The 27,474-nt window shown below is 37.2% G+C and overlaps 1 protein-coding gene across 1 annotated transcript in view; it reads left to right on the top strand.

The window, feature by feature from the left end:
* CLIC4 (chloride intracellular channel 4) overlaps positions 1-27,474 on the top strand; it is a 78,474-nt gene that overhangs the window by 41,636 nt on the left and 9,364 nt on the right. The window contains exons 3-4 of the mRNA XM_061393103.1: positions 9,159-9,284; positions 16,644-16,750. Of these exons, the coding sequence (XP_061249087.1) occupies positions 9,159-9,284; positions 16,644-16,750 (233 nt within the window). The remainder of the gene's footprint in view (positions 1-9,158; positions 9,285-16,643; positions 16,751-27,474) is intronic.

Here is a 27,474-nt window from a genome sequence, read left to right as displayed (position 1 = left end):
TGGTGGAGAGCAATAGAACTCTACTGAGAGCTTTTTCAAGCCCACTCTCTGCTCTGAAAAAATGATTGTTACATGCCATTCCATCCATAGGAACAAGCCAGTCTCTGGTTCTGGTGCTGTGTGACAGGTTCTCTCTGCAGCTCAGTTGGTGTTAATGCCCACGCTGGTGGTATCATACGCCCCTGTGAGGCTTGGAGCAGCCTCCCGCTGCTTGCCTGCCAGTGCTGCCTTAAGACTGTTGTGGGAGTAATTTCTAAACCTAATTTTCGGTTTATGCTGAAATCATATTATAGAACTTTTAGATTAAAAAAACGTTTGTAGGCTTTAGGAGGAATTTAAGTTTTTATCAACTGCCATTTGAACAAAAGCTTCAGGCGAATGTAAGTGAAAATAATAAAGTGTGGGGCACATTTCAAGATGTTACCACATCATCAAAAGGGGAGCAACCATGGCATAGTAGAAAATGTGAGGGGCAGAGGCCTGGATCTGTGCAGAGAGAGCCCTGTCCCTGGTTTCCCTGGGACCTCGGGCAAGCTATCTCATCTTCTTGGAGATCTGCTGATGCTAAGTCGCTTCAGTCGTGTCCAACTCTGTGCGACCCCATAGACCGCAGCCCACCAGGCTCCCCCGTCCCTGGGATTCTCCAGGCAAGAACACTGGAGTGGGTTGCCATTTCCTTCTCCAATGCATGAAAAAGTGAAAGTGAAGTCGCTCAGTCGTGTCTGAGTCTTAGCGACCCCATGGACTGCAGCCTACCAGGCTCCTCCGTCCATGGGATTTGCCAGGCAAGAGTACTGGAGTGGGTTGCCATTTCCTTCTCCAATGCATGAAAGTGAAAAGTGAAAGTGAAGTCGCTCAGTCGTGTCTGACTCATAGCGACCCCATGAACTGCAGCCCACCAGGCTCCTCCGCCCATGGGAATTTCCAGGCAAGAGTACTGGAGTGGGGTGCCACTGCCTTCTCCGTCTTGGAGGTCAGTTACCTCATTTTTAATCTCAGGAAGGAGGAAGGGTAAAGTAAACTGACAGTTCTTCAGTGTCCATTACATGTTAAATATCTTCACCATACTTATTAGAAACTACTCATATCAAACCATGTTCAAACCTTTCATTGAATAGAATTCATTATTTTATCACACTGGTATTATAGGGCCTTTCTGGCTAACAGGTTCATGGCAGTGATCAAGATCTTTATTTAAAGACTTCCACTATCTTCACTGCGCTCAGAAGTTCCTAAATCAGAGATCAGCATCATTAGAGCACAGATAAGCCTGAGAGGTAGGCTGGGGGAAGAGAAAGAAGAAAGCATGAGAACAGTAATGAGAGAGACAGTCACACTGAGACACTGACTTGGATATAGCTGAGTGTGGCCATGTAGTTGTTAGGGTAAATTCCTCTGGTTTGGGGAATTGAGAGTAGAAATGATAACTTTAAGAAATTCAGTTCAGTTCAGTTGCTCAGTCATGTCTGACTCTTTGCGACCCCATGAATCGCAGCATGCCAGGCCTCCCTGTCTATCACCAACTCCCAGAGTTCACTCAGACTCACGTCCATCGAGTCAGTGATGCCATCCAGCCATCTCATCCTCTGTCGTCCCTTCTCCTCCTGCCCCCAATCCCTCCCAGCATCAGAGTCTTTTCCAACGAGTCAACTCTTTGCATGAGGTGACCAAAGTACTGGAGTTTCAGCTTTAGCATCATTCCTTCCAAAGAAATCCCTAAAAGCAGTGTTATATTACCAGTGCATAAAATTCCTCCTCCATGATATTCTCAGAGAAAATAAGTAAATTGGAGAAAACCCCCTTAAAAGTCTGAGCAGTATTTGTTTTCATTTTCCATTCCTATCTTAAACATTGAAACTCTCATCCTTTGTGGTGTCACTAATTTCCTTCTGCTTTAGAAGTCTGGGCACCATTTGTAACATTGTGTGAGTCAGACCCACAGTAAGTTGCCATTATCATGGCGTAAAGTTTGGAAGATTACTATGATAGTTTAAACTTTAACAATTTTGAAGTAATTTAAAATGTTACAATGGAACTATGAAAATGATAGCTCTGTATATCTTAAAAGGACTTATAAACTCAGAACAAAATCTGATTTCCAAGTGTATTCTTGAGGTAATTTGCTTTCATTATCATGTCTCTGTGGTTCCACCCTTCTGAAAATAGTCTTTAGCAAGTTTGAGTTCCAGATATGTCTTTAGTAAACAGCAGCTTGAATAACATGTACAGAGAGACCAAGTGGAGTGGAACAGTCCAGCCTTTTAGAGAAATCATTCATTTCCTGCTGCTGGTCAGGCAGGAAAGTACAGACTCTGTCCTTTCCCTTTGTAAAGTTGACTTGGGCTACATGAAGCCCTTGTTAGAATGGTCCTACAGTTGAAGATACATGTCTCATGAATGTGTTCTGAATCACATGTATACTCTCGGTGTGTGTGTGTGAGAGAGAAACAGACAGACAGGGAGAATTTCATTGCCATGTGTCTTTATGTTCTTTTTCAAGATAATTTCAAAGATGGAAATCCTGTTGAGGCCACTAAGAGCTGGATTAGAAAATTGGATTGTAAATGAAAGGTTTTCTAAACCTGTTATCATGTGTGTGTGTGAGTGCTCAGTCACTTGAGTCATGTCCAACTCTTTTCAACCCCATGGACTGTAGCCCACCAGGCTCTCTCTATTCATGGGATTCTCCAGGCAGGAATAGTAGAGTGGGTTGCCGTTCCCTTCCCCAGGGGATCTTCTCCACCCAGGGATCGAACCTGTGTCTCCTGCATTGTAAGTGGTTCTTTACTGCTAAGCCACCGGGAAAGCCCTGTTATCAGTATACATTCTGCTTATAAACTATAAATCTGTTAAGAATTATAAAAGTTGTATTTGGTACCTTTTCATAGATGTTATTTTGTTTTAAAATGATTGCTCCACAAATGGACCTTAAAGTAGACAGGGATCAGCAGTATACCACATTTGATCACAATAAATAAAATCCTTTAACTGGTTGAACGCGGACACATAGGCAGATGCTTAGTAACTGGGATCTTGGTGTGTGTGGTTTGATGTCCACAACAATTCAGTCATTCAGTTAGTGACTTAGTATTAGTCAGAATATAGCAAATCTAGTGAAGAATAATTAATAGGAGTAAAGTGATCTGAACCAAAAGATTTGTGTTGTTACTTTTCTTTTTTTTTTTTTGCTTATTTGCCATATACTGTGTCTAGCATTGGAGAAGGCAATGGCACCCCACTCCAGTACTCTTGTCTGGCAAATCCCATGGATGAAGGAGCCTGGTAGGCTGCAGTCCATGGGGTCGCGAAGAGTCGGACACGACTGAGCGACTTCACTTTCACTTTTCACTTTCATGCATTGCAGAAGGAAATGGCAATCCACTCCAGTGTTCTTGCCTGGAGAATCCCAGGGACGGGGGAGCCTGGTGGGCTGCCGTGTATGGGGTCGCACAGAGTTGGACACGACTGAAGCGACGCAGCAGCAGCATGTCTAGCATTCTCTTGACTTGTGTGAATTAATTTTATGTCTGAAAAATCAACACCTTTAAAGTTTTAAAAGGAAACTCAATTAACAAATAAGTCTACATCCTTAGTATTTTTTTCTATTTAGTGAGTCAACTAGTTAGAGTTGGTTATTTTTAAGAACCATCTCCAGTCTCCTGTGGCTGTGCTATACTCATTTTTACCAAGCTGCTGGAACGGAGCCACCAGCTCGAGGACCTCCAATTGTTTGTGCTGAATTAAATTTTAATTGAAGTTAAGCCACTTAAGTTGCTTAAAGTATTAGCTTCTATAAGGTGCCTCCTTTTCATTCCGTCTTTCTCTTTCTGTTTCTTGTTTTACTTTTTTCTCTTTATATATTTCCTTTTCTTCATCTGGAAACAAAATAGGCAATAACAGAATAATTTTTTTTTCATCTAAATAGAAGACTACTATAAAAAAAGACTTACTCTGATGACTAACTGTGAAAATAAATAGCCTCCGAAACATTGGAGAATATTCATGCTCTCATATCAAGGCATGAATTCTGTGCACTTTACTTTCCTAGATATCCGTTGAGGGAAACATTTGAATGAATTTGAATGAATTGCTGAATACTTATTGAAGGCCTTTTATGAAATAAACCAAAGATGTCCTGAAAATTTTAGTCATCGCCTATTCAGTTGCATTGTTTTCACATTGCAGTCCCTGTTTCTGTGAAGCCTCTGTAAAAATGAGCCTTTGTCGGTCAGACAAAACACCTGAGACCTTAGAGGACCAAGTGAGGACTTGAAGTTGAAGAATCTTAGATTCTATCTGGTTGCTGACTTGATAATAGCTTCTAAATGAGTCACTTCAGTGCTTACAGCTTGTCTGTTTGAAATCTGCTGATCTGTTTAGAGGCATTAAAGTTTCTTCTCAAATCTACTTTCACTTGGAGCAAGGACCTAACATGATTGTCCTTCATCTCAACAGTTAATCTTGGAAAATAGTATCATCACCTTAAAAAAAAAAAATCTATATAGCCTTTCAGCAGAAACAAGAACAACTATTCACTAGTCGTGCATGGTTTCACTTTACTTACACACTTTTATGTTAATCAAATTTCTTAGTACCAGCTAATGCTAAATAACCATCAGACTCAAATAGAATTTTGAACCATCAGACTTAGAGTTTTAAAATTGTCACTTTCGTGAACACTTATATAAAGTTTAGTTCACTTTCATACCCATTATTTGATTTGATCTTTACAGACAAACCAAGTCTTATATCCATAATACAAATGAGGAAATCTAGACCCAGAGAAGTTGTGATTTATTTAGTCACATAGCTGGTGAATAGCAGAACTGTTCAATTTGGGACTTTAACCAGGTTCTTTTTATTTGGTTTTTTGGTTCTTTCTTCTTTACCATGCTAACTTTATCCTTCCTCTAACAAATATTTTTGTTTGGAAACCTTGAAAATTGTTATAATTTATTGTAGAAGCAATAACTGCTATCTATTTTGCCACCCTCCCTTATGGATTATTTTACAGCATTGATTTCTTTCTTCTCCTTTACCTAACTCTGCCCTGTTCATGAAAAAATGATTACCTTATACTTAAGCATTAATGGATGCTTCATTAGTCATAAGAATGTTAGTGGATATGTTTTATAACTTTGAAGTGAGAAAGGTGTCTTCCAGGTGACCACAATTTGTGTGTGACAGATTAAAGGATGTTCTTATTCATCACTGGCATTGATGGAAGATATGTGTATTTTCTTTCTCTTGTGTATTTTATACAGTTTTATTAGCCCTCCTTGCAGTGATGAGATACTGTTGTTCTTTCTTACCTTTGTGCTACTTTCTTAACTTTTTTAAGTGTTAGGAGTTGGAAATAAATATATAAACCCTAAATTGTTAGGATTTCCAGACTCTTGATTTTGTGCATGGTCTTTCTGAGTTGAGGAGGAAAAAAATTGTAAGTGGGAACAAATGGGATTCTGAGTGAGAATATGAGTGGGTGACTTGAAAACTAAGAAGACTACCATCTTGGACATGCTGGACCCTTTAGTGATCAAAGAACAGGTGGTTAAGATGATGAGTAAGAAGGAATAACAAAAAGAAATGAGTGGGAATTCCCTGGTGGTCCAGTGGTTAGGGCTGCCGTGTGCCCATGCCCAGGTTCAGTCCCTGGTCAGAGGAACTAATATTCTGCAAACCATGCAGTAGAGCCAAACATAAAAAGAAACCAGTGAAATGAAAAACAGAACAATTCTGATTTGGAGTTGAGTACTTATGTAAAAGTTACTGGAACCCTCTAGTCATACCTCACTATTCAACTGAATGTGCATCTGGAAGACTTGCTCACGTTCCATGTACTCTGATTATTTGGTGCTCAACTTTACCTTGTCCAACCAAAGAGTGCTCAGTAAAAGAATAAGAGTTGAAAATCAGATCAGATTTTGACTTTTAAAAGCTCTCTTTTGGAATTTAGGTTATTGCAGAAGTTGATAAATAGTCCTATTTTTCTTTGGCTTGGGAAGGAGATATGCTGTAGAACTTGAGTAGAGGGAGGCCCTGAGTTAGAACATTTGAGCTATTTGGATGATTACCAAGTCCTTGTATTTTTTATTGGAATATAACAGTAGATGAGGCACTCTCCAGACATAAACTGACAAAATATTTTACCTTCATGGTGCACTTGAAGATATCCTTTATTTTATTCAAATTGCGTGCATTTGTGGTAAGGAGGGAAGGAAGGTCTGTACTAGGGGAAAAGTTCTTGGAAGCAATGCGTTATTTTTTTTTAAGTTTTTAAAGTTCATCTTCTTAATTATAAGAGTTCTCAAACATATACAAAAATGAATCAACTTCCTCATAACTTCAGTTCTGTTATCAAGATTTTGCTTCCATTTGCTTTGTCCCTTTTTTTTTTTCTTCCCTGAAATATTTCAAAGTGCACCCCAGGAATACTGTCATTTCACCTCTACTTATTTCACTGTATATCTCCAAACAGTAATGACATTTCCTTACCTTACCAAAGCACTTTTCCCCTAGTACAGACCTTCCTTCCCTCCTTACCATAACGCCATTAGACTGTCTAGTTCCCAGTGTATAATCAGTTTCCCTGTTGTTTAGTCACTCAGTCGTGTCCGACTCTTTTGCAGTGCCATGGACTGTAGCCCCCATTCACCTCTGTCAATAGAATTTTCCAGGCAAGAATACTGGAGTGGGTTGTCATTTCCTTCCCCAACAGATCTTGCTTGAGACCCAGGGACCGAACCCGCAGCTCCTGCCGTGTCTCCTGCATTGCAGGTGGATTCTTTACCGATAAGCCACTGGAAAGGTTCCCCTCCCCCCACCCCCACCCCAGTTTCCTTAGTTGTCTCCAAAATATTTTCTCTTTCACTGGTTTGTTCAAATTAGGATTCAAACAAATTAAACTCGTATTTGGTTGTTATGTGTCATAAATTTTTCTTAATCTACAACAATCCCTTCTAACTCCCACTTGTGGCTTTTTGTCCTTCTGCCATTGACTGGTGAAAATCCAGTTAGTTGAACTGTAGATTGCCTCAAATTCTAGATTTGACTGACTGCTTCCTTGTGATATCACTTAACTTTGTCCTGTAACTCCTCATGTTTCCTATAAATAAACTTTTTGGTCCCAGGACCCCTTTATTCTTTTAAATTATTGAGGACCTCAAAGAGCTTTCAGTTAATATTGATTTTACTGTATTAGAAATTAAAATGAGGAATAAAATTTTAAAATTTCTATTTAAAATTAGAAATTTAAAATAATTATTTACTAATTCATTTAAGTAGAACAATCATGAATTCATTGTCATCTCAGTTATTCTCCAAAACAAAATTAGTGAGAAGACTGGCATTGTTTTATATTTTTGTACATATCTAATGACCGCCTTAATAGAAGACAGATTCTTGTATCTGTTTCTGTATTTGTTACTTTGTGATATCTCCAAGTAACCTATGGAAAACCCCACTGTACAACACGAGAGTGAAAAAGGTACGTGATGTCTTTGTATTATTTGAGTGGTTCTGACCTCATGGACTATCTGATGAAAAAGTGAAAGTGAAAGTTGCTCAGTCGTGTCCAACTCTTTGCGACCCTATGGGCTACACAGTCCATGGAATTCTCCAGGCCAGAACACTGAAGTGGGCAGCCGCTCCCTTTTCCAGGGGACCCTGGGTTCCCTAAGGAATTCCCTGGCGGCTCAGATGGTAAAGTGTCTGCCTACAATGCGGGAGACCTGGGTTCGAACCCTGGGTCAGGAATATCCTCTGGAGAAGGAAATGGCACCCCACTCCAGTACTCTTGCCTGGAAAATCCCATGGACGGAGGAGCTTGGTTAAGCTACAGTATGTGCAGTCGCAAAGAGTTGAACATGGCTGAGCGACTTCACCTTACCTGGTTCCCTAGATTGCAGATTGAGAGACAGCTGCCCTAGGAGGCTTGATTTGGTAAGAATGGTTGTTAGGTGGTGATGTATGCTTCATGTTTTATCCTTAGGATGCATACCATATCTGGTCATGTTATTGATTCTAGGATTCATTGGGCTTAGGTGAGGCATTTTGCTTTTTAATAGGGCAGCAGTGGCACCCCACTCCACTACTCTTGCCTGGAAAATCCCATGGGTGGAGGAGCCTGGTGGGCTACAGTCCATGGGGTCGCAAAGAGTCGGACATGACTGAGCGACTTCACTTTCAGTTTTCACTTTCATGCATTGGAGAAGGAAATGGCAACCCACTCCGGTGTTCTTGCCTGGAGAATCCCAGGGACGGGGGAGCCTGGTGGCTGCCATCTATGGGGTCGCACAGAGTTGGACACGACTGAAGCGACTTAGCAGCAGCAGCATACCAGTTTTACCGTTCTTATTAGTGTTCTGTGTATTTTCAGTTTTTCCTAATTAACAGGAAAATGTCTTCATTATTTAATTTTGAATTTCTTGTATAATTGCATTTACGGACATTTTTCCATGTGTTCACTTATCTGTTGCTTACCAATTTATTTTGACCTATACCTATTAGAATTTTTTAATTTGGACAAAGTCCTTCTTAATTACTGTCACATTTTGTCCATTCTGTGTTGCCTTTTATCTTTGTTTGTGCTGTCTTTTATATATTAAAGTATTTTGATACTAGTCAAATCTTGTGATTTTTTTCCCATCAAGTCTGGACTTGGAAAATGGAAAGGAAATAACACCTGAATTTATGGAACACCTGAAATGTTATGGAAAAGGACTGTGGGAATCAGCTACTCCTCTCCCTTATTTAAAAAATAAAAGGCCTTGAGAAGTAGAAAAGTTATAGTTTGTCCAACTTTACACAGTGAGTTGGTGCCAGGGTTTAGACTAGAGACTGACTTTCCCAAGTCTTCTTCCCCTCATTCTATCTCCATTTCTAATAAATACCTCAGTTAAATTTGGAACATGAGTGAAGAACTTTGTAATTAAAATCAAAGATTTAAAATGTTCTTATCATAAATTACATGCTTTGTGGAGGTTTGCCTCTTACTAGAATACTGTTGCGGCTGTTATACTTAGTGGAAAAAGTATATTTTTTCTTATTCATTTTTATATACTTTAAAATTTAGAATCACTCTGAGAATGTAAAGTCTTGTTGCCTTCTTTAGTTAGAGTTAAAAATGACCTGATTTTGACCACTGTTTTGCCTAACAGGAAGCCTGCAGACCTGCAGAACTTGGCTCCGGGGACCCACCCACCATTTATAACTTTCAACAATGAGGTCAAAACGGATGTAAATAAGATTGAAGAATTTCTTGAAGAAGTCTTATGCCCCCCCAAGTGAGTATCCAAGAAAATATGCCTGGAAATATTGCCGTCTTTTTAAAGCTTTGTTTTGTCTGGCCCTTAGAGACATTTCTCTTGATTGTACTTAAGTTAAATTGTCCCTGAATTAAGTTGGAATGACTAGGACTTCTCTTCATTCATTTTAAAGCTACACAGATGTCAGAACTGGCTGCTGGCTAGGCCCGTAAGCCATACTAAGAGAGGTAGGAATCGGATTAAGCTGGTGAATACCTGGTGAAAGTAGGTTTGGGATATGTGAGATAGGTCAGGAAAGACTGATTATTTGAGGTCCCAAAACGAGAGTGAAGTTTAAGGATAAGAAGACATGGGGAAAGACATACTCACGTTGAACCCAGCCAGAATGTCTAAGCAGGAGTGAGGTACAGGTTGCTGGGAGATTTCCTATCAGGTTATTTTAAAGGTAATTTTCTGAAGCTACTACCCAAGGGCATTAACTTTTTAGACTGTGTCCCTGGGATTCCGTTTTTATATATATATTTCTTAGAGGTGTTCTAGATCCCCTGGTCCTGCATATTAGCTCGCGTGGTTAATGATTTTAAAGTACTCAACTGTTGCCTATAATGTGAGATGTAGTTGAGAAATAAATGTACTCTAATGATGGTTACCTAAATTGCAACTATGCAGGTTTGCATCATAGTATAATCTTGGCATAGATTCAAAGCTTCATTGATTTCTTTTAGGCTTTTCCAGTTTGATTATCCTGAAAACCAGGTTTCTTTTTTTTTGGGCCCAAGCCTTTTCTTGTTAGTTGTCTTTACTCTCCACACATACAGTTAAATTTCCTTGGAATGGGATTATTGAGTTAGAGAGTTCTAAAATAATAGTTACTCAGTATTCCTTCCTTCATTCATTGGTTTATTCTTCAAACAGTTACTGGGCAACAAAGCTCTATGGATACAATATGAGATAGTTCCTGCTCTCCAGAGGTGCAGTTGAATATGGACAGATAGTGGTGCTATGGGAAGGTGAGTGGAATCAGGAAAGGCTTTAGAGAAAGAGATAACATTTGAATTAAGCTATAATTGAAAAAAAAAAAGATTGGCATTCAGCAGGTGAATGAGAAGATGACAGACATTCCAAGCAGAAAAATAATTTTGAATAAACTTTCTTTGGAGGACCTAAGGATGTGGCTGGGTTGAAGATGGTAGGCAGGAAAGCTGCCAGGAGGTATGTGAGTAATGAGACCCTGTCTGCAACTAGTTCATCTTCAATTGGGAACAGAATTGCCCTCTATTCAGCAGTCTTATACTAAGCTTAAAATTTCACTTTCTTAATCCTGTGTTCTAATGTTTGTCCTCTGCCTTCCTGTCTTTCTGAGAACCTCAAACTTCTTTTATCTCTACTTTCCAAGAGTTCTAACCTACCTTCCATCCCTAGTAAAGTTTCTGTAGACAAATATCTATAAAACTGTGTTTGACTTTTCCTCCAGACCATGTATATAGTTACAATACTGATAAACTGAAACTCAGATCTTTATAAAATAAAAACGGAAGCTTTATATACATCAGTAATGAACTATTGTGGACATTCATTCAACTTAGTGGAAATAACTTTTGAGAGAACATAGAACCTGCCAGATCTCTTTTTATTTTTTTTGTATATGTGTATCTTACCCTTTTCATTTTTAAAGTCTGTCAGCTGTGAGGAAAGTTCCATATTCACTAGTTTATCCTCAGACGCTAATGAAAGTAGTCTTTCTCTCATAACTGTAGATTATTGTATCAACATTAAATTATAAATAGAGAAACAGTTTGAATGACATTCATTTTCTGGGAGGGAAATTGTATGTTGTTTCAAATCATAGTCTGAAATGTTTATGGTGTAAATCCTTCCAAGGATATTTACATTTTTGAAGTCAGTATTTGATAACATTATATACCATTTCAGTAAAATGGGGGCATTTTTACATATTCTCTCCTAACCTTCTTCTTCAACAATATCAGCAATAACAACAACAACAAATTTCATTATTCTTATTTTTTCTAAGAGGGAATAAATATTAATAATATTAAAGTTATTAATAAATAATGTTAGCTCCATAATAAATATTAATGGAGCTAATATTAAAGTATTCTAATTTTTTGGCATCTAGGACTAAGACATTATAGCATTTTTAATTTGATTGGAACTTTGAAAATAAACATTTTCACTTTTTTTTTTTGGCCACATTGTGTGGCTTGTGGGATTTTAATTCCCCAACCAGGGATTGAATCTAGGTGCTCAGCAGTGACAGCAGAGTCCTAAGCACTGGACCACCAGGGAATTTCTTCACTTTGTTTTTCATATATAGAAAATTTAGCTTCATTTCATTTGGGCATATTTAAAAAGATACTCTAACCAGAGATGATCTTTTCATCTAAATAATTTAAAAATTGGGAAATCTTTCTGTTATTAAGGGTTCATAATCTGCTAAATTCTCTCTGTGGTTAGTTTTCCTTGTTTTTATGTTGATGTTTCTGATGGCTCAGATGGTTAAAGAATCTGCCTGCAATGCGGGAGACCTGGATTCAACCCCTGGGTAGGGAAGATCACCTGGAGCAGGGAATGGCAACCCACTCCAGTATTCTTGCCTGGAGAATTCCATGGACAGAGGAGACTGACAGGCTGAAGTCCATGGGATTGCAAAACTGATTGACTAACAACTTTGACTTTATATTCTGAAGAGAGTTTCTAAATAAAGTTAAAAATTTTACTTTAAATAGAAGGGAGTATTTTTGATGTTACTAATGCCTCTGCTGTTATTAACTAACATTCAAGTGCTAATAGTGTGCCATGCACTGTGCATTGCGGAGTATTTTGTGGAGTATCTCAATCCTCTCCAAGACTTTAGGGAAAAACTGAAGATGAATAATCAAAATAATTCGTGCAAGGTTTCACAGTTAATGGTGGCAGAGTTGGCATGTGCATGCTGTGTGCTAAGTCGCTTCAGTTGTGTCTGACTTTGTGTGACCCCATGAACTGTAGCCTGCCAGTCTCCTTTGAACATGGGAATTCTCCAGGCAGGAATACTGGAGTGGGTTGCCATGCCCTCCTCCGGGGGATCTTCCCGACCCAGGGATTGGACGTGCTTTTCTTATGTCTCCTGCATTGATAGGCGGGTTCTTTACCACCAGCGCCACCTGGGCAGAGTTGGCATACTTCCTTTCAAAGCTAGATCTATATGCCTTCAAAAACCTGTTTCCTCTCCTATTTTTCATTTGGTTGAGTTTGACTTTTGTTAAAGGTAAAATGTGAGTCTTTAATTGGAATTGTGCTTTAGTGAGTACAAAATTGAAGGCTAGCTCAAGTTTAGAGGAAGGGCAGAATAGAAAGCGAAGGGAGTTTGTTTTACTGTGATGGCCAAGTGGGACTGAAAGTGGTTGTCCAGCTTAATTTAGTGAACCCTGTTTAAAAAGTAGGGGAGGTTTAACTTCTGATGAGTTTTTGTTTATATGCATGGGAGCAGCATGTTTCGGAGAAGGCAATGGCACCCCACTCCAGTACTCTTGCCTGGACTATCCCATGGATGGAGGAGCTTGGTGGGCTGCACTCCATGGGGTCGCTAAGAGTCGGACATGACTGAGCGACTTTACTTTCACTTTTCACTTTCATGCATTGGAGAAGGAAATGGCAACCCACTCCAGTGTTCTTGCCTGGAGAATGCCAGGGATGGGAGAGCCTGGTGGGCTGCCGTCTATGGGGTTGCACAGAGTTGGACACGACTGAAGCGACGCAGCAGCAGCAGCAGCATGTTTGGATTGAGAGTACTTTGCCCTTAGTGGGTTCTGTAACCCATAATGTGAAATGCTGATGAAACAGCATATTTTCTGTCACACAGACTTGCTTCTAGAGGATGAGAGAGAGAGAAGGAAGTGTTTCTGGGATCATCACATGCATTCTTTTCCCTTTCCTCTGTTCTAGGGCAGTCAGGGATCAGCCTTTTCTCTAGGATGAGGTCTTCAGGTCCTTAGCTGATCCTATTTACACTGATTGTAAGCCTGCTTGTTTCCAGGTAGGAGGAGGAGAAAAAAGGCAGAAGAGTTGTGTAAGCTGGTGAACTAGAATCCAGCATTTCTAATAACATGTTTTTGGCATTTGATGAAACTGAGAACAGAGGGGGTTTTATGTGAACATTTCTGATTTAATCGTGACAAATACAAGCTATTCTAGAGTTGTTTAGAATTTAGAGACTAATGAAAAGCTAAAATCAAGGAGTTTTTGCTAGTCTAGGTAACTATAGGTTTTAATGGAGAAACTGTCTTCTCTTCTGGGGTGTTTTTTTTCAGTTTCCCCCTTGCTTGAAAGAAGGAACTACTTTGCCACCCCCTACCCCGACCCCCACCAAAAGCTTTTTAAAAACTTTGAAATTTGGATTTTTAACTGAAGCAGGCTTGTATACTTGGCCCACTTACTGTGATAAAAGGAGAGGAGGATAGAGGAAGCTAGATAATTTTGGAGAAAAGTTCTATAAACTGTTGTTAAGCCTTTTTTCTTTCTTTCTTTCTTTTTTTAAGAGAAATAACAATGAAACTTGAATTTACAGGAGTAATTTAATAGACTTGTATAACCACACTTTATTCTCATATTAACACAAGAAAGGAGAAAATGTCTGAGATTTTTCTTAAAGGATGGAAATACTCTTAGCTAGTCTGCCATAAATACTAGTCAGTGATGTGATATAGGATGTAATAAAGGACTGATCTTAAAGTCTCAATGCCCTGGATGTGCATGTCTGTTCTGTGGTTGACACATAGCCTTTTATTAATCATTTACTTTTGTTTTATTAAATGTTAAAGTAAATGTTCATAATAGTTGAAAAGTATTGCTTAGTCAAGCAGTTTGCCAATACTACTACTAATGAATTATTAAAATCCAGTGTTTGGGGGAAATGCAAAAAAGTTGACAACTGATTTTGGGCCTAATGGTTTAGTATTTGATTTATCTTTTTGAACTTGATCTGTAATAATACAAAAACAACAGCACTGGACTTGGGGACAGGAGATGTGAGTTTGATGATACTTTTAATTAGTCCAGTGATTTGAGGGTAACTATGTAAGTTTTCCGAAATATAATTTCCTTTCAGCAAAATGAGAGATTGAGGTTGAGTAGTCTCGGTGTACTCGGTGTACACTCGCGGTGTGCCTATAGTATTATATGCATTAAATTAATACTACAAATTTAATGGTTTGTCTTGGAGAAGAATAGGGCATGTTTAACCTGTTTTAGAGAACAGTAGTGTTTTGTTTTTTTTAAAGAGTTGTAATAGTATATGTTTCCATGTAATAAAGGATATGCTGATTGCAAGTCCTACATTTTTACCTGCTCATTAAAATAGGTCTCTGGTAAGTATGATTCTGTGTGTTCGTCTTTATAACCCTAGTACAACTTCTGACACATAGTAGGTACCTAATTATTAGAATAAATAAATATATGCATAAAATGAATATATAAATAATCTATAATTCAAATCTACTTCCCTATAAGTTACTTTGAGAATTATGAAGTTTACTTCATTAGAAAAAGTAGGTGCTCTTAAATATTGGTTGGGGAAAAGAAGAGTAAATTTGGAAACTTGGCTAGAGGAAGACATAGGTGTACTGAAGAGGCGCTTTTGTTCCTTGCACTATATTTTCTTTGGAATGAGTCAATGAAGGTACTGTATTAAAAGTGGTGGAACTATTTAAACTACAGGCTGGTTATTTTCATAGTCAAGGGAAATCCAGGGATGTTGAAGCTGGAATTAACTGTTTCAGCTCAGGCAGAGGGGAATAAAAAAAAGAGAGAGAGATGATAAAGTTTTCTGTAGTTAACAGGAAAAAAAACATGTTATATATGTATATTTATATATAAACACACATATCACACACATATATAATATACATTACATACACTCAGGTGAAATTTATTTACTGTAATCATTCACTGAAAAGCTCATTATGTAGGTAATTTAACTTCTAATTATAAAGAACCTTTCAAGCTTAAAAATAGATATTAAAAAGGAAATAACTTGAGCATATAGATATTCAATAGATATTTTATATTCTCCTTCCCAGTATAGTACTATGTCTAATTTAGAAGATATCTTTTCTTGAATTTAAAATGGTAAACATAAAAAATATGACTATAAAAACTAGCCTGAAACTACAACTTGCAACTGGACTAAATTTTTTTCCTAAAAATTTTTTGTTTTCAATTTAAAGACAAGTGGTAAGAAAGCATCTTAAAATGTATGAATAAATCTGAATAACTAGTTCAATGTAAGATTTTTTTTCTGTAGTTTTACTGCCCCAGTCCATTTTCCAGGGAAGTGTTGCAGGGCTTTTAAGAATAGAACAGTCTTTCCTAAAGTGGTGCTCAGAGTCTGAATTTCTCTAGTTCTGATGAGTTGCTGCAAACTCTACTGAAGGGAAAAGTAAAGAATTGGGCTTTTTCATGCATATTTTCCAATTTAAGGAAGAAATAAAAATTAAGTATATGTATTTGAAATTTAAGTATATAAAATACACATGTGTGTGTCTTTTTAAAAAAGTTGTTGTGTCATGAAATGTCTCTTCTCAAAGTAGAAAGACTTTGTAATAACACAACAGAGCACTTGTTAGAAAAATTCTTATGTCTTATTTTTCTGTTGCTCAGTGTTACCCTTATAGTATTTCGTATATGGGAAGTTTTGGAAAATCCTGAATGTAGGGCTAAAGTGAATGATCGGCCTCCTGCTGTTTCTGTCCTTGACCTAAATTTGGCCAGTCTAGATTCTTTTCCTACTGCCAGGGTTCTGTGGCACTGTTGTACACGGCTGGCTCAGTGCATGGCATACCAAAGATGTCTGTTTGGCATTCCTATCTGAGAAAGCTCTGCAGTTGAAATGTGGCTAGTGCAACTGAGGAAATGAGTTTTAACTTTATTATGATTAATTTAGATTCCTATTTGGATAGCCACAAGTCACTAATGGCTACCATATTGGACAATTCAGATATATAATATTTCTGTCAGCACAGAATGTTCTCTTGGACAGCTCTGCTCTAGAGTTCTCTTACTAAGACGCCCATTGACTTGGCACCACTCTCTGAACAAGTAGACTGTTTTCCCAGAATTTTAATTTATAAAATGGAGATGGGGTGCGGATGCCCTTTGGATGCCAAGAATATTAATACGTGAACAAAAGCACTGTGCAGAACTTTGTTTCCTAAGGAAAAGTATATCTTAAAAGTACTGTGGAAAACTGGTGATGGCATTTCTTAGGGTAATAACTGTTAAAAGATGTCCAGTAACTGCTAGCACAATGGTTTGATTGAGAGGATTTATGCTAATATATCTTTGGAGGCTGTATAATCCATTATTACATTTTTCATTTAGGTACTTAAAGCTTTCACCAAAACACCCAGAATCAAATACTGCTGGAATGGACATCTTTGCCAAATTCTCTGCATATATCAAGAATTCCAGGCCAGAGGCTAATGAAGGTAAAAAAAAAAAAAAAACAAGTGGTTGAATTAGCAATGTAGAACCAGTCCCTCCTACCTACACCCCAAAAAACCTCCAAAACAAAACAAAACAAAAACAGGAACAAAGATCAGAAAACCCTATTATGACAGTGATTATAAATGATTACTTTGGAGGCCCATTCCTTAAAGTATTAAAAACTAGCTTTCAGAGTTGATCAGAGATTTGATGATAAACCAGAGTAAGTCCTTAAATTGTTCTTTTTCTGTTTCTTTTTGATTAACTGTGCCTAGCATAAAGTGGGTGTGTGATTAAATATTTATTGAATGGATTTGTTCTTATATTCTTCTGAGAAGTTACCATGAAGGGAGCTATACAGAAAATTACAGTGTCTCAGAAACAATGGATTGGGTGGTTGTAGTGGTTGGAATAGATTGATATAGCTTAATTTAAACTATTGTTGGGTGCCAGGAACCTAAAGTCAGCCTGGGTGGATTTTTGTGCTAATTACCCTTATGGTTAATTGGAGTTTTTGGAGTTGCTCTAAGAGAGCATTTGGACACACCAGCCTTGCAAAGGTCTCTGTATGCTAAAACTAAGGTTTTCACTTCAAGTCCTATTTTCCTGGTGAGAATGGTTTGTGTAGTGCAGATGCTACCTCCTTCTTTTATTTATTAAAGGACACTGTCTTATCATTTCATTTAGCAAACTTACATATAGTAAAAGGAAAGTCTCTTTAAAAGAGGTCCCATTGAATGAACCTTGTCCTAACAACACCGTTCAGTCACTTCGCCTTTTCTTTGGGATGTTAAGCATTGTTCTTTCTGCCAAAAACTATATAGAGAGAGCATTAGTGTTTAATTAAAAGTAACAGTAATTACCAAAGCGCCAATTCCTAAAGACACTATATATAATCCATCATAATTTTAGACTGGTAGCTTCGGTGGGGTTCTTTGGGTGGAGTTTATGGCCCCAAATGAGCAAGAATACCAAAGGGAAAAAATATCAGTGCCAGTTGAGCAAGAATAAACATCTTTTAAAAAGTTGACACATTTGCCGATTTCCTTCTGTTATTTCGGTGGGTAGATTGCCAAGCTATTCAGGCTTTTAAAAATTACTATTAAATTTTTAAATTGCAGCATTTCACAATTTAGTATTGAATTTCAGTGGTTTCTGGAATGATATTCACTGCATGAAATCGTGTTTCTATAGGGAAAGGAAAAACTTTAGTGCTCAGGCCTGTCTTACATCTATTAAATGTGTTTGAGTAGCTGCCGTAGCTAGGGAGCAATTTTCCTTAGTAATTGTCTTTTTTTTTTTTTTTGACTAATGGTTCTGCATGAGTCTTTTATACACTCAGTAAACAGTTCACTGGGGCCCCTCCTATCCAGAGACAGTATCTCTCCTGTTCTACCTTCCTTCCTGCAGGTGACTGTTCTCTGTACACCCAGATGTTCTTGCTGAACATCTTCTATGAACTTGTTCTATGAACTCTCTTAAAGTCATAATGTTTTTATTTCTCAGTGTGGCTCTTGGAAACTAGAGGGTGGTTGAAATTTCTTTTGATGCTTGGTAAAGAGGAGAGGGAAATAAAATGTGTCTGCTTTAAAAAAAAAATTGCTTTGAGGGCTGAGAATGGGGGAGGAGACTAGGGGAGAAAGTGACTCACTTAAGTATAACTTTGTATTCTATTTTTTCCTATCAATTTGTTCCTGTCTTAAGTAGCCACCTACATTTACTGTCCTTTGAATGCTGTAACCAATAAGAACAAACAACATAGTGGATTATACCACGCATAACTTAGAAGGCTTTTTATATTAAATTACCTATTGGTAAATAAGAATTCCAGTTGCCAAGCAACTTCCCCCCACACTGCCATGAGACTTTAGAAAACAGTATTCCAAATCACTTTGGAGCTTACTGGGTCTCCCTTGTGTATGTTTGTTGCAGGTCTTTTATCTGTCTGTTTAGTACAATTAAATACCTTAAATAAGCCTTAATGATCTACCTCCTTATTCCTCCAAATAATAAACAGCCTACATACACATTGATAGATTTTTTATTTTACATGGTAAATTAAAGTAGGCAAGTCTTTGATTGGTTTTTAAAACCTATTAAATATTTCACAAAATTCAGTGTGTTTGGACAGTTTTAAGGCCTTTTAGGACCTACTTCTATCTATGTAAGGGATTAGATGTTTGGATACTTTAGCAGTTGGGCTAGTGAAACAGAAGGGCCAATGCTTATATCAGGGTACAGAGTAAATAAAAAAGATTTAGAGAATAAAATAAAGGAAACATAGATAGATAAAACATATAATTCTTTAGTAACATGTAAAGGTGACCGAGAGTAACTGTGTTTTCTTTTGAAACATTAAAGGAGAAATTAATGGGTAATTACTTTTATGGGATGGGTTAGGTATGACCTGTCCCAGATCTCACACTTTTTTTTTCCAATTCTGTGATGTCCTTAATTTATATAATTTATTAAGCTCCCAAATGTAACCCATAGATAATTTGTTAGTCTGTTGATGTTTATAATATTCTTAAGAGGTCAGTGAATTTAGCAATGATGAATCTGCCATTATATCCTCAGAGGCATATTCCATAATGTCTCAATTCCCATTTTTAAATGGAGGCAAGGAATCTTTAGGTTCTGATTAGTTCCTTTTTATTCAAAGTTTATTCTCCCTCCCTGTTTACCTCCTCTCTTGTGCTGCCTGCCCTCCGCCAAAAAGTGTGTGAAATAGAGGATGATCATCACTGTAGCAGTGAAACTGTATTGGGTATTTAATCGTTTTTAAGTACCTAATACCTCTCTCTGTTTTCTGCCAACATGTTACCAGATCTTTAAAAATTGCTTGTGTAAGATTACCTCTTTATTAAAACTAGCAGTAGCTTTAAAATAGTTTTATTGATGTAAATGCACATAATTTTTTTATTCACTATAAATTATATTCTTTCTCTGTAACAGAAATTGTCTTGTTATAGTTAATGCCTTCTGCCTTGTTCTTACTCATTCAAATTACACAATTCATAGAGTAATTCATGCTTATTGAAGAAGTTAAAATAGTACAGAAATTAATAAAACTTCAGTGTCCTTTTTGAGTCAATCATATAACCTGTTCCCCAACAGTTAGGATGTCTCCTTCTTTTTTCTGTGCACACATATTGTACTTAAATGTGTATTTGTGTATGTATGTGTGTGTGTGTACACACACAGCAGTTGTCTTTATCATGTATTATATGGTAGAAATACTTCCATTTCAAAGTGTAGATCTCCCTCACTTTAAGAAATGCTGCTTAATATTCCATAATATGGATATTTTTGGTTAACTATTTCACTACTGACATTTAGAGTGCCTCAAGTTTTTTCATTATGACAAACTGTGCTGCCTCTGATGTCCTTGTGCTAGATTTCAAATAGGTCAAAAGATTTTGTTCTCCAAAGACTATACCAGTTTATCATCCCACCGTGAAGGTATTCATATCCCCACACTTCTGATCCTGGTGTGTTTGTGTGTTTGTGAGAGTGTTTGTTAATATTTTTATTTTTCACAATTAAATTTAAAAATGACTTGTATAGCCTCTGTTGTACTTCATAATTTTTTTTTGAGAACTTTTGAAATACCTTCTTAGAGATACAGCATTAATACAGTAGGGGTATTAGAGAATAATAGTGCTTGTTATTAGTTACAAAAGACAAGGAGCTTAAAAAAGGAGTTACTTTCTTTTTTTTAATATAAATTTATTGATTTTAATTGGAGGCTAATCACTTTACAATATTGTATTGGTGTTGCCGTACAGCAACATGAAAGGAGCTACTTTCTATTACTTTACAATATTGTATTGTTTCGCCATACAGCAGCACGAAAGGAATTACTTTCTGATGGCCTGCTACTGCCTCCTAGTGGTTACCCTTGAGATTTTCATCTTAACCAACTTCAAATTCCTCTGTGATGGTTTGTCTTCAAAACTTTATTATGTTTATTAAATGATGTTCTTTAGTTCTTGTTACCTCATTTTTTAGTTCTCGTTACCTCATTTTTCATTTTTATCCATTCCTTATATTGTTACATAAAAATTGTATCAAACTAATTCATCCTTCTTTGTTTTCTTTAATACACCCTTTATTCCAGCATTCTTAACTATGAAAAATCACTAACACTGGCCGAGTACAGCAAGTCGACTTCATTGCAGGTATTTTGCTAAGTCCAAAATTACAGGGCAGCAATTGTAATGTTCTGTTAGCCTCTGAATTTTAGTGCCTTACAGCTACAAATGTAAACACTGTACATTAGAGACCTTGTAAATTTAGGATATTTTATTTTTCTTTTGGATACTTTTGAGAATTAATTCAGGAAAAGGATTTATTTAGAGCAGATCAGAGATCGTAAACTTGCTTAGACTGGTCATGCCACTCAAGTGCCGTTTGAGACATTATTTCAGTGTTTGAATTCCTTATTATCTTTCCTTGTAGGCCACTATCCTGTTCATTGTAATCTGATCAAAGAACAAGTCCTTGTATCTAATGTGTATTTATTCTGTATTCACTGCTTTTGACAGAAGCATATTGAATCTTCAAAAGTGAAAGCAAGCACTTCCAAGTATTTTATTTTTGCCTCAAGATCTGACACTTATATTTACAGCCCTGGAGCCATATAAGGGCTTCCCTGATAGCTAAGTTGGTAAAGAATCTGCTTGCTATGCAGGAGACCCTGGTTCGATTCCTGGGTCAGGAAGATCCTCTGGATCCATATACTTGCTAACTAGTCAGCTTTTTCTTACTGCCTCCTCTATGAGCCTCTGAAATTTACAGTTCACTTTATAATATTCAGGGAGTTGTAACAAGTCAAATTCCAAGATGTCAGATGTCTCCTTTCTTTGATGTTGAGAAAGGGCAAATTCTCTTCTCCTTTATCTCAGTATCTATAAGATAGGATAATATCTACTTTATGTCCTGTGGCTGCTCTGAGAATCAGTTCTCTTAACATATGTTCATCAAGTTTTTCAACTGAACAATAAGAAAGTAATGATTGTTTTTTATTTATGAATTTTAAATGGTAAAGGCAAAACAGACATTTTCAAATAAACAGAAACCAAACATTCATGTTAGCAGGCTCATACTAAATGAAATACTGCTAAAAGTAGCTTTTCAGGCAGAAGGAAAATGATTTCAAATGAATACCCAGAGATGTAGGAAGGAAGAGAAACCAAAAAGTAGTACAAATATATTACAAAATATAAATGAATACTGTCTGTATAGAACAGTAGTAACTTCTGAGATTTAAAATATATGTCAAATTAATAGAAAAACCAATAGTAGCATGTGAGTGAAGTGAAGTCACTCAGTTGTGTCTGACTCTTTGCGAGCCCATGGACTGTATAGTCCATGGAATTCTCCAGGCCAGAATATTGGGGTGGGTAGCCTTTTCCTTCTCCAGGGGATCTTCCCAACCTAGGGATTGAACCCAAGTATCCTGTATTGCAGGTGGATTCTTTACCAGCTGAGCCACAAGGGAAGCCCAGGTGAGACAGGAAGGCAGTTAAATACAGTTAGAGTGTTCTAGGGCTCTTGTATTATCCTGAAAATGGTAAAAGTTATAATTAAGCTTTAGTAAGTCAAGGAAACATTCTAGCCAAAAAAATGTGTAATACATGAGTGAGGGAGAAATGAATAATAATATATATATTTTAATTAATCCAAAAGAAGGCAAAAAAGTAGAAGAGAACAAGAATAGGCAAATAGAAAACAAATGTATGATGGCAGTTCTAAACCAAAGTTTGTTTAGATGTAAATGATTCAGATACTCCCAAGTAGAAAACAAAATTTGCTAACAGGATTAAAAATAGTTGTTTTTGTACAAGAAGAAATACTCCCCCTTCACACACATTTGAAATACACACAGATAGATAGACAGATCATCAGACCCAGAAAAGTTGAATGTAACAGTGTAAATACTAACCAAAAGAAAGATGGTAAAGCTATATAGACGTTGCACAAAGTAGACTTTGAGGAAAGAAGCATTGCTAGAGATAATGAAACATGTTTCAGAATGATTTAAAAAGATCAATCTACCAAGAAAATAAAATAACTCTAGATTTATATTTATAAATAAATTCACTACCCTGGCCTGGAGAAGTCCATGGACTGTATAGTCCATGGGATCACAGAGTCGGACATGACTGAGCGACTTTCCCTTTCACCCTCAAAATATATAAACCAGATTGACAGAGCTAAAAGAGAAATAAACTAATCCACAATCTTGGTGGGAGATCTTAACTGACTCCTTTAGTAACTGTTAGAATCTGCCAAAAAGAAAAATTAAGTGAGAATATAGAAGAATTGAATAAGACAGTAAACAAGTTTAATCTCACTGATGTTATAAATTTAATCTCACAGTGCCCCCAAACTGCAGAATATACCCTTGTGTTTCAAATGCACATGAAACACAGAATTGACTGTAAAGCTGATGTGTGTGTGTGTGCTTAGTCACCCAGTCGTGTCTGACTCTTTGCAACGCCGTGGACTATATAGCCTGCCAGGCTCCTCTGTCTATGGGGATTCTCCAGGTGAGAATACTGGAGTGGGTTGCCATGCCCTTCTCGAGGGGATCTTCCCAACCCAGGAATTGAACCCAGGTCTCCCACACTGCAGACAGATTCTTTACTATCTGAGCCACTCAGTTCAGTTCAGTTCAGTTCAGTTCAGTTGTGTCTGAGTCTTTGCAACCCCATGAACTGCAGCATGCAGGCCTCCCTATCCATCACCAACTCCTGGAGTTTACTCAAACTCTTGTCCATTGAGTTGGTGATGCCATCCAACCATCTCATCCTCTGTTGCCCCCTTCTTCTCCCACCTCAATCTTTCCCAGCATCAAGGTCTTTTCCAGTGAGTTAGTTCTTCACATCAGGTGGCCAACGTATTGGAGTTTCAGCTTCAGCATCAGTCCTTCCAATGAACACTCAGGACTGATTTCCTTTAGGATGGACAGGTTGGATCTCCTTGCTGTCCAAGGGAGTCTCAAGAGTCTTCTCCAACACTGCAGTTCAAAAGCATCAATTCTTTGGTGCTCAGCTTTCTTTACAGTCCAACTCTCACATCCATACCTGACTACTGAAAAACCGTAGCTTTGACTCGATGGACCTTTGTTGGCAAAGTAATGTCTCTGCTTTTTAATATGCTGTCTAGGTTGGTCGTAACTTTTCTGCCAAGGAGCAACATCTTAATTTCATGGCTGCAGTCACCATCTGCAGTGATTTTGGAGCCCCGAAAAATAGTCTGTCACTGTTTTCATTGTTTCCCTATCTATTTGCCATGAAGTGATCGAACCAGATGCCGTGATCTTAGTTTTCTGAATGTTGAGCTTTAAGCCAACTTTTTCACTCTCTTTCACTTTAATCAAGAGGCTCTTTAGTTCTTCTTCGCTTTCTGCCATAAGGGTGGTGTCATCTGCATATTTAAGGTTATTGATATTTCTCCCAGCAAACTTGATTCCGTCTTGTGCTTTATCCAGCATTTCTCATGATATACTCTGCATATAAGTTAAATAAACAGGGTGACAATATACAGCCTTGACTTACTCCTTTCCCGATTTGAAACCAGTCTGTTGTTCCTTGTCCAGTTCTAACTGTTCCTTCCTGACCTGTATACAGATCTCTCAAGAGGCAGGTCAGGTGGTCTGGTATTCTGAGCCTCTAGGGAAACCCATAAAGCTGAACCATAAAGCAAATCTGAAAAATTTTCCGAAAGAAATTGACATCATATCAACCACAAAGAAAATAAGCTAGATATTGGTAGCAAAAGTACAGCTAGAAAATTTCTACATGTTTGAAAAATAAGCAGTGTCTTTCTGAATAACCCATGGGTTGAAGAATAACATGATGAAAATATACCACGTCTAAACTTATATGCTATCATTTGGGCTTCCCAGGTGGTGCTAGTGGTAAAGAATCCACCTGCCAGTGCAGGAGACACAAGAGATGCAGTTTCAATTCCTGGGTTGGGAAGATCCCCTGGAGTAGGAAGTAACCACCCATTCTAGTATTCTTGTCTGGAAAATTCTATGGACAGAGGAGCCTGGCAGGCTACAGTGTGTGGGGCCATAAAGAGTCTGACAAAACTGAGTGTACACACATACACACACAAAGCTTCTTTAGAGGAAAATTTATGGCTCTAAATCCGTATATTAGAAAAAAAGAGCTAAAAATTGGTAACCTTAAAGTATCCACCTCAGGGATTTAGTTAGATCAGCAAATTAAACCCAAGAAAGTAGAAGGAATGAGATACTCAAAGAATAGAATTTTATGAAATAGAAGAAAACTAGGAGAGGATTAGCAAAGCTAAAAGTTCTTTGAAAAGTATAATAAGAAAATTGATAAATTCTTCACAGGAAAAATCAAGTAAAAGAAGGTAATAACCATTATTAGCAATGAAAGGGAATTACTACAGATCTTACATTTAAATGATTTGGGGAGGATATTATGAAAATGTTTATGTTTATAAATTTGAAAACACTTGCATAAATTTACAGAGAGTACCATGTAAGAAAATTATTACAAGAAGTGATTCAAGATGTGAATTCTCTTATATCTATAATTAAAAACCATCTCACAAAGATGGCTTCACTGATGAACTCTTCTAAGTATTTGGGGAAGATGTAACATCAGTCTTGCATATACTCTTCCAGGAAACAGAAAAGAGGAAATACGTCTGAGCTTGCTTTTTAAGGTCAAACGATAGAAAAACATCAAAAGGAAGGAGTCTTTCAGGCCAGTCTCTCTCAAACAGTCATAAAAGGCTAAAACAAAATATGCCAGATCCAGCAATATGATAAATGATCATATATATAGTCAAGTTGAGTTTAATTCAGGAATGGAAGATTGGACATTCAAAAAAATCTATTCAAATTGTCACAATAATAGAATACAGGAGAAAAACTATGATATTATTTCAATTGATGCAGAAAAAGTACTTGATAAAATTTAATACTATTAAAATGTTTATTAAAAAAAATTATATATAGCAAGGAATTTCCCTAATCTGACAGAGAATCCACAGAAAAGTCATACTTAATAGAGGAATAGTGAAAGATTTCCTCTTCAAACCAAAACTAGAACACAGTGCTACTGTCACCACTTCTATTAGCATTGTATTGGTGGTTTTGACCAGCATAATAGGCAAGAAAAAGTAATGCATTATATGAGACTTGTGAAAGAAGGGATAAATTTGTCATTATTCTTAATATAATCAAAAATGTAGAAAATCCAAAGTAATCTACAGACACACCCTAAGAATTAAAAAAAAGTGAATTATCAGAGTGATTGCATATGAGGCTATTATAAAAATGAGTTTTATTTGTGCCTGCTAGCAAGAAGCATTAGAAAATGTGATAAAAATATTTATACAATAAAAAATATCAGATATTTAGGAATAAACTTAACAAAAATGGACAAGACTTCTGCATAGAAAACAGAAGCAATCTCTTTTAATTTCGTAAAATTGAATAAAATTTTAAAAAATGATATTCATAGATTGGGACACTCAAAATTATAAAGATGCCAGTTCTCAAATTGAAGTTGTGTTGAATCTATAGATCATTCAGAAGTTCAACAGTTTGTGTGTGTATCTATGTGTGCTTACACACATGTAAATTAACACGCTAATTCTACAGTTTATGAGGGAAATGTAAGGAGCCAGGAATAGTCAAGATGATCTTGAAGAAAGATGTGTTTGAAAACTTATACTGCCTGATATCAGGATGTGTTGTAAAGGTACAGTAGCTAAAACAGTGTGGTATTAACAGAAGGATAGACAAATAGAACAAAAAACAGAATGCAGAGTCAAAAAACATCCCTCTATACACAATCAATTCTAAGTGGATTAGAGATATAAATATACTTGGTAAAATATCTTCCAGAAGATAATGGAGAATAGCTTCATAATTTGCCTTTAGATAACCAAGGCAAACCATTCAATATCACAGTAATCCAAATCTATGCCTCAACCAGTAATGCTGAAGAAACTGAAGGTGAGCGGTTCTGTGAGGACCTTCTAGAACTAACACCAAAAAAAGATGTCGTTTTCATCATAGGGGACTAGAATGCAAAAGTTGGAAGTCAAGAGATTTCTGGAGTAACAGGCAAGTTTGGCCTTGGAATACAAAATGAAGCAGGGCAAAGGCTAACAGAGTTTTGCGAACAGAACGCACTAGTCATAGCAAGTGCCCTCTTCCAACAACACAAGAGACGACTCTACACATGCACATCACCAGATGGTCAATACCGAAATCAGATTGATTATATTCTTTGTAGCTGGAGATGGAGAAGTCTATACAGTCAGGAAAAACAAGACCAGAAGCTGATTGTGGCTCAGATCATGAACTCCTTAATGCCAAATTGAGACTTAAATTGAAGAAAGTTGGGGAAACCACTAGTGGTTTTCAGGTATGACCTAAATCAAATCCGTTATGATTGATTATACAGTTCAGTTCAGTCGCTCAGTCGTGTCTGACTCTTTGCGACCCCATGAATTGCAGCACGCCAGGCCTCCCTGTCCATCACCAGCTCCCGAAGTTCACTCAAACTCACGTCCATTGAGTTGGTGATGCCATCCAGCCGTCTCATCCTCTGTCGTCCCCTTCTCCTCCTGCCCCCAATCCCTCCCAGCATCAGAGTCTTTTCCAGTGAGTCAACTCTTTGCATGAGGTGGCCAAAGTACTGGAGTTTCAGCTTTAGCATCATTC

The sequence above is a fragment of the Bos javanicus genome, chromosome 2 (genome assembly GCF_032452875.1).
Source record: "Bos javanicus breed banteng chromosome 2, ARS-OSU_banteng_1.0, whole genome shotgun sequence".
NCBI classification, from domain to species: domain Eukaryota; kingdom Metazoa; phylum Chordata; class Mammalia; order Artiodactyla; family Bovidae; genus Bos; species Bos javanicus.
The sequence above is the reverse complement of the archived record's forward strand: the minus strand, read 5'-3'. Positions and strand labels throughout refer to the sequence as shown.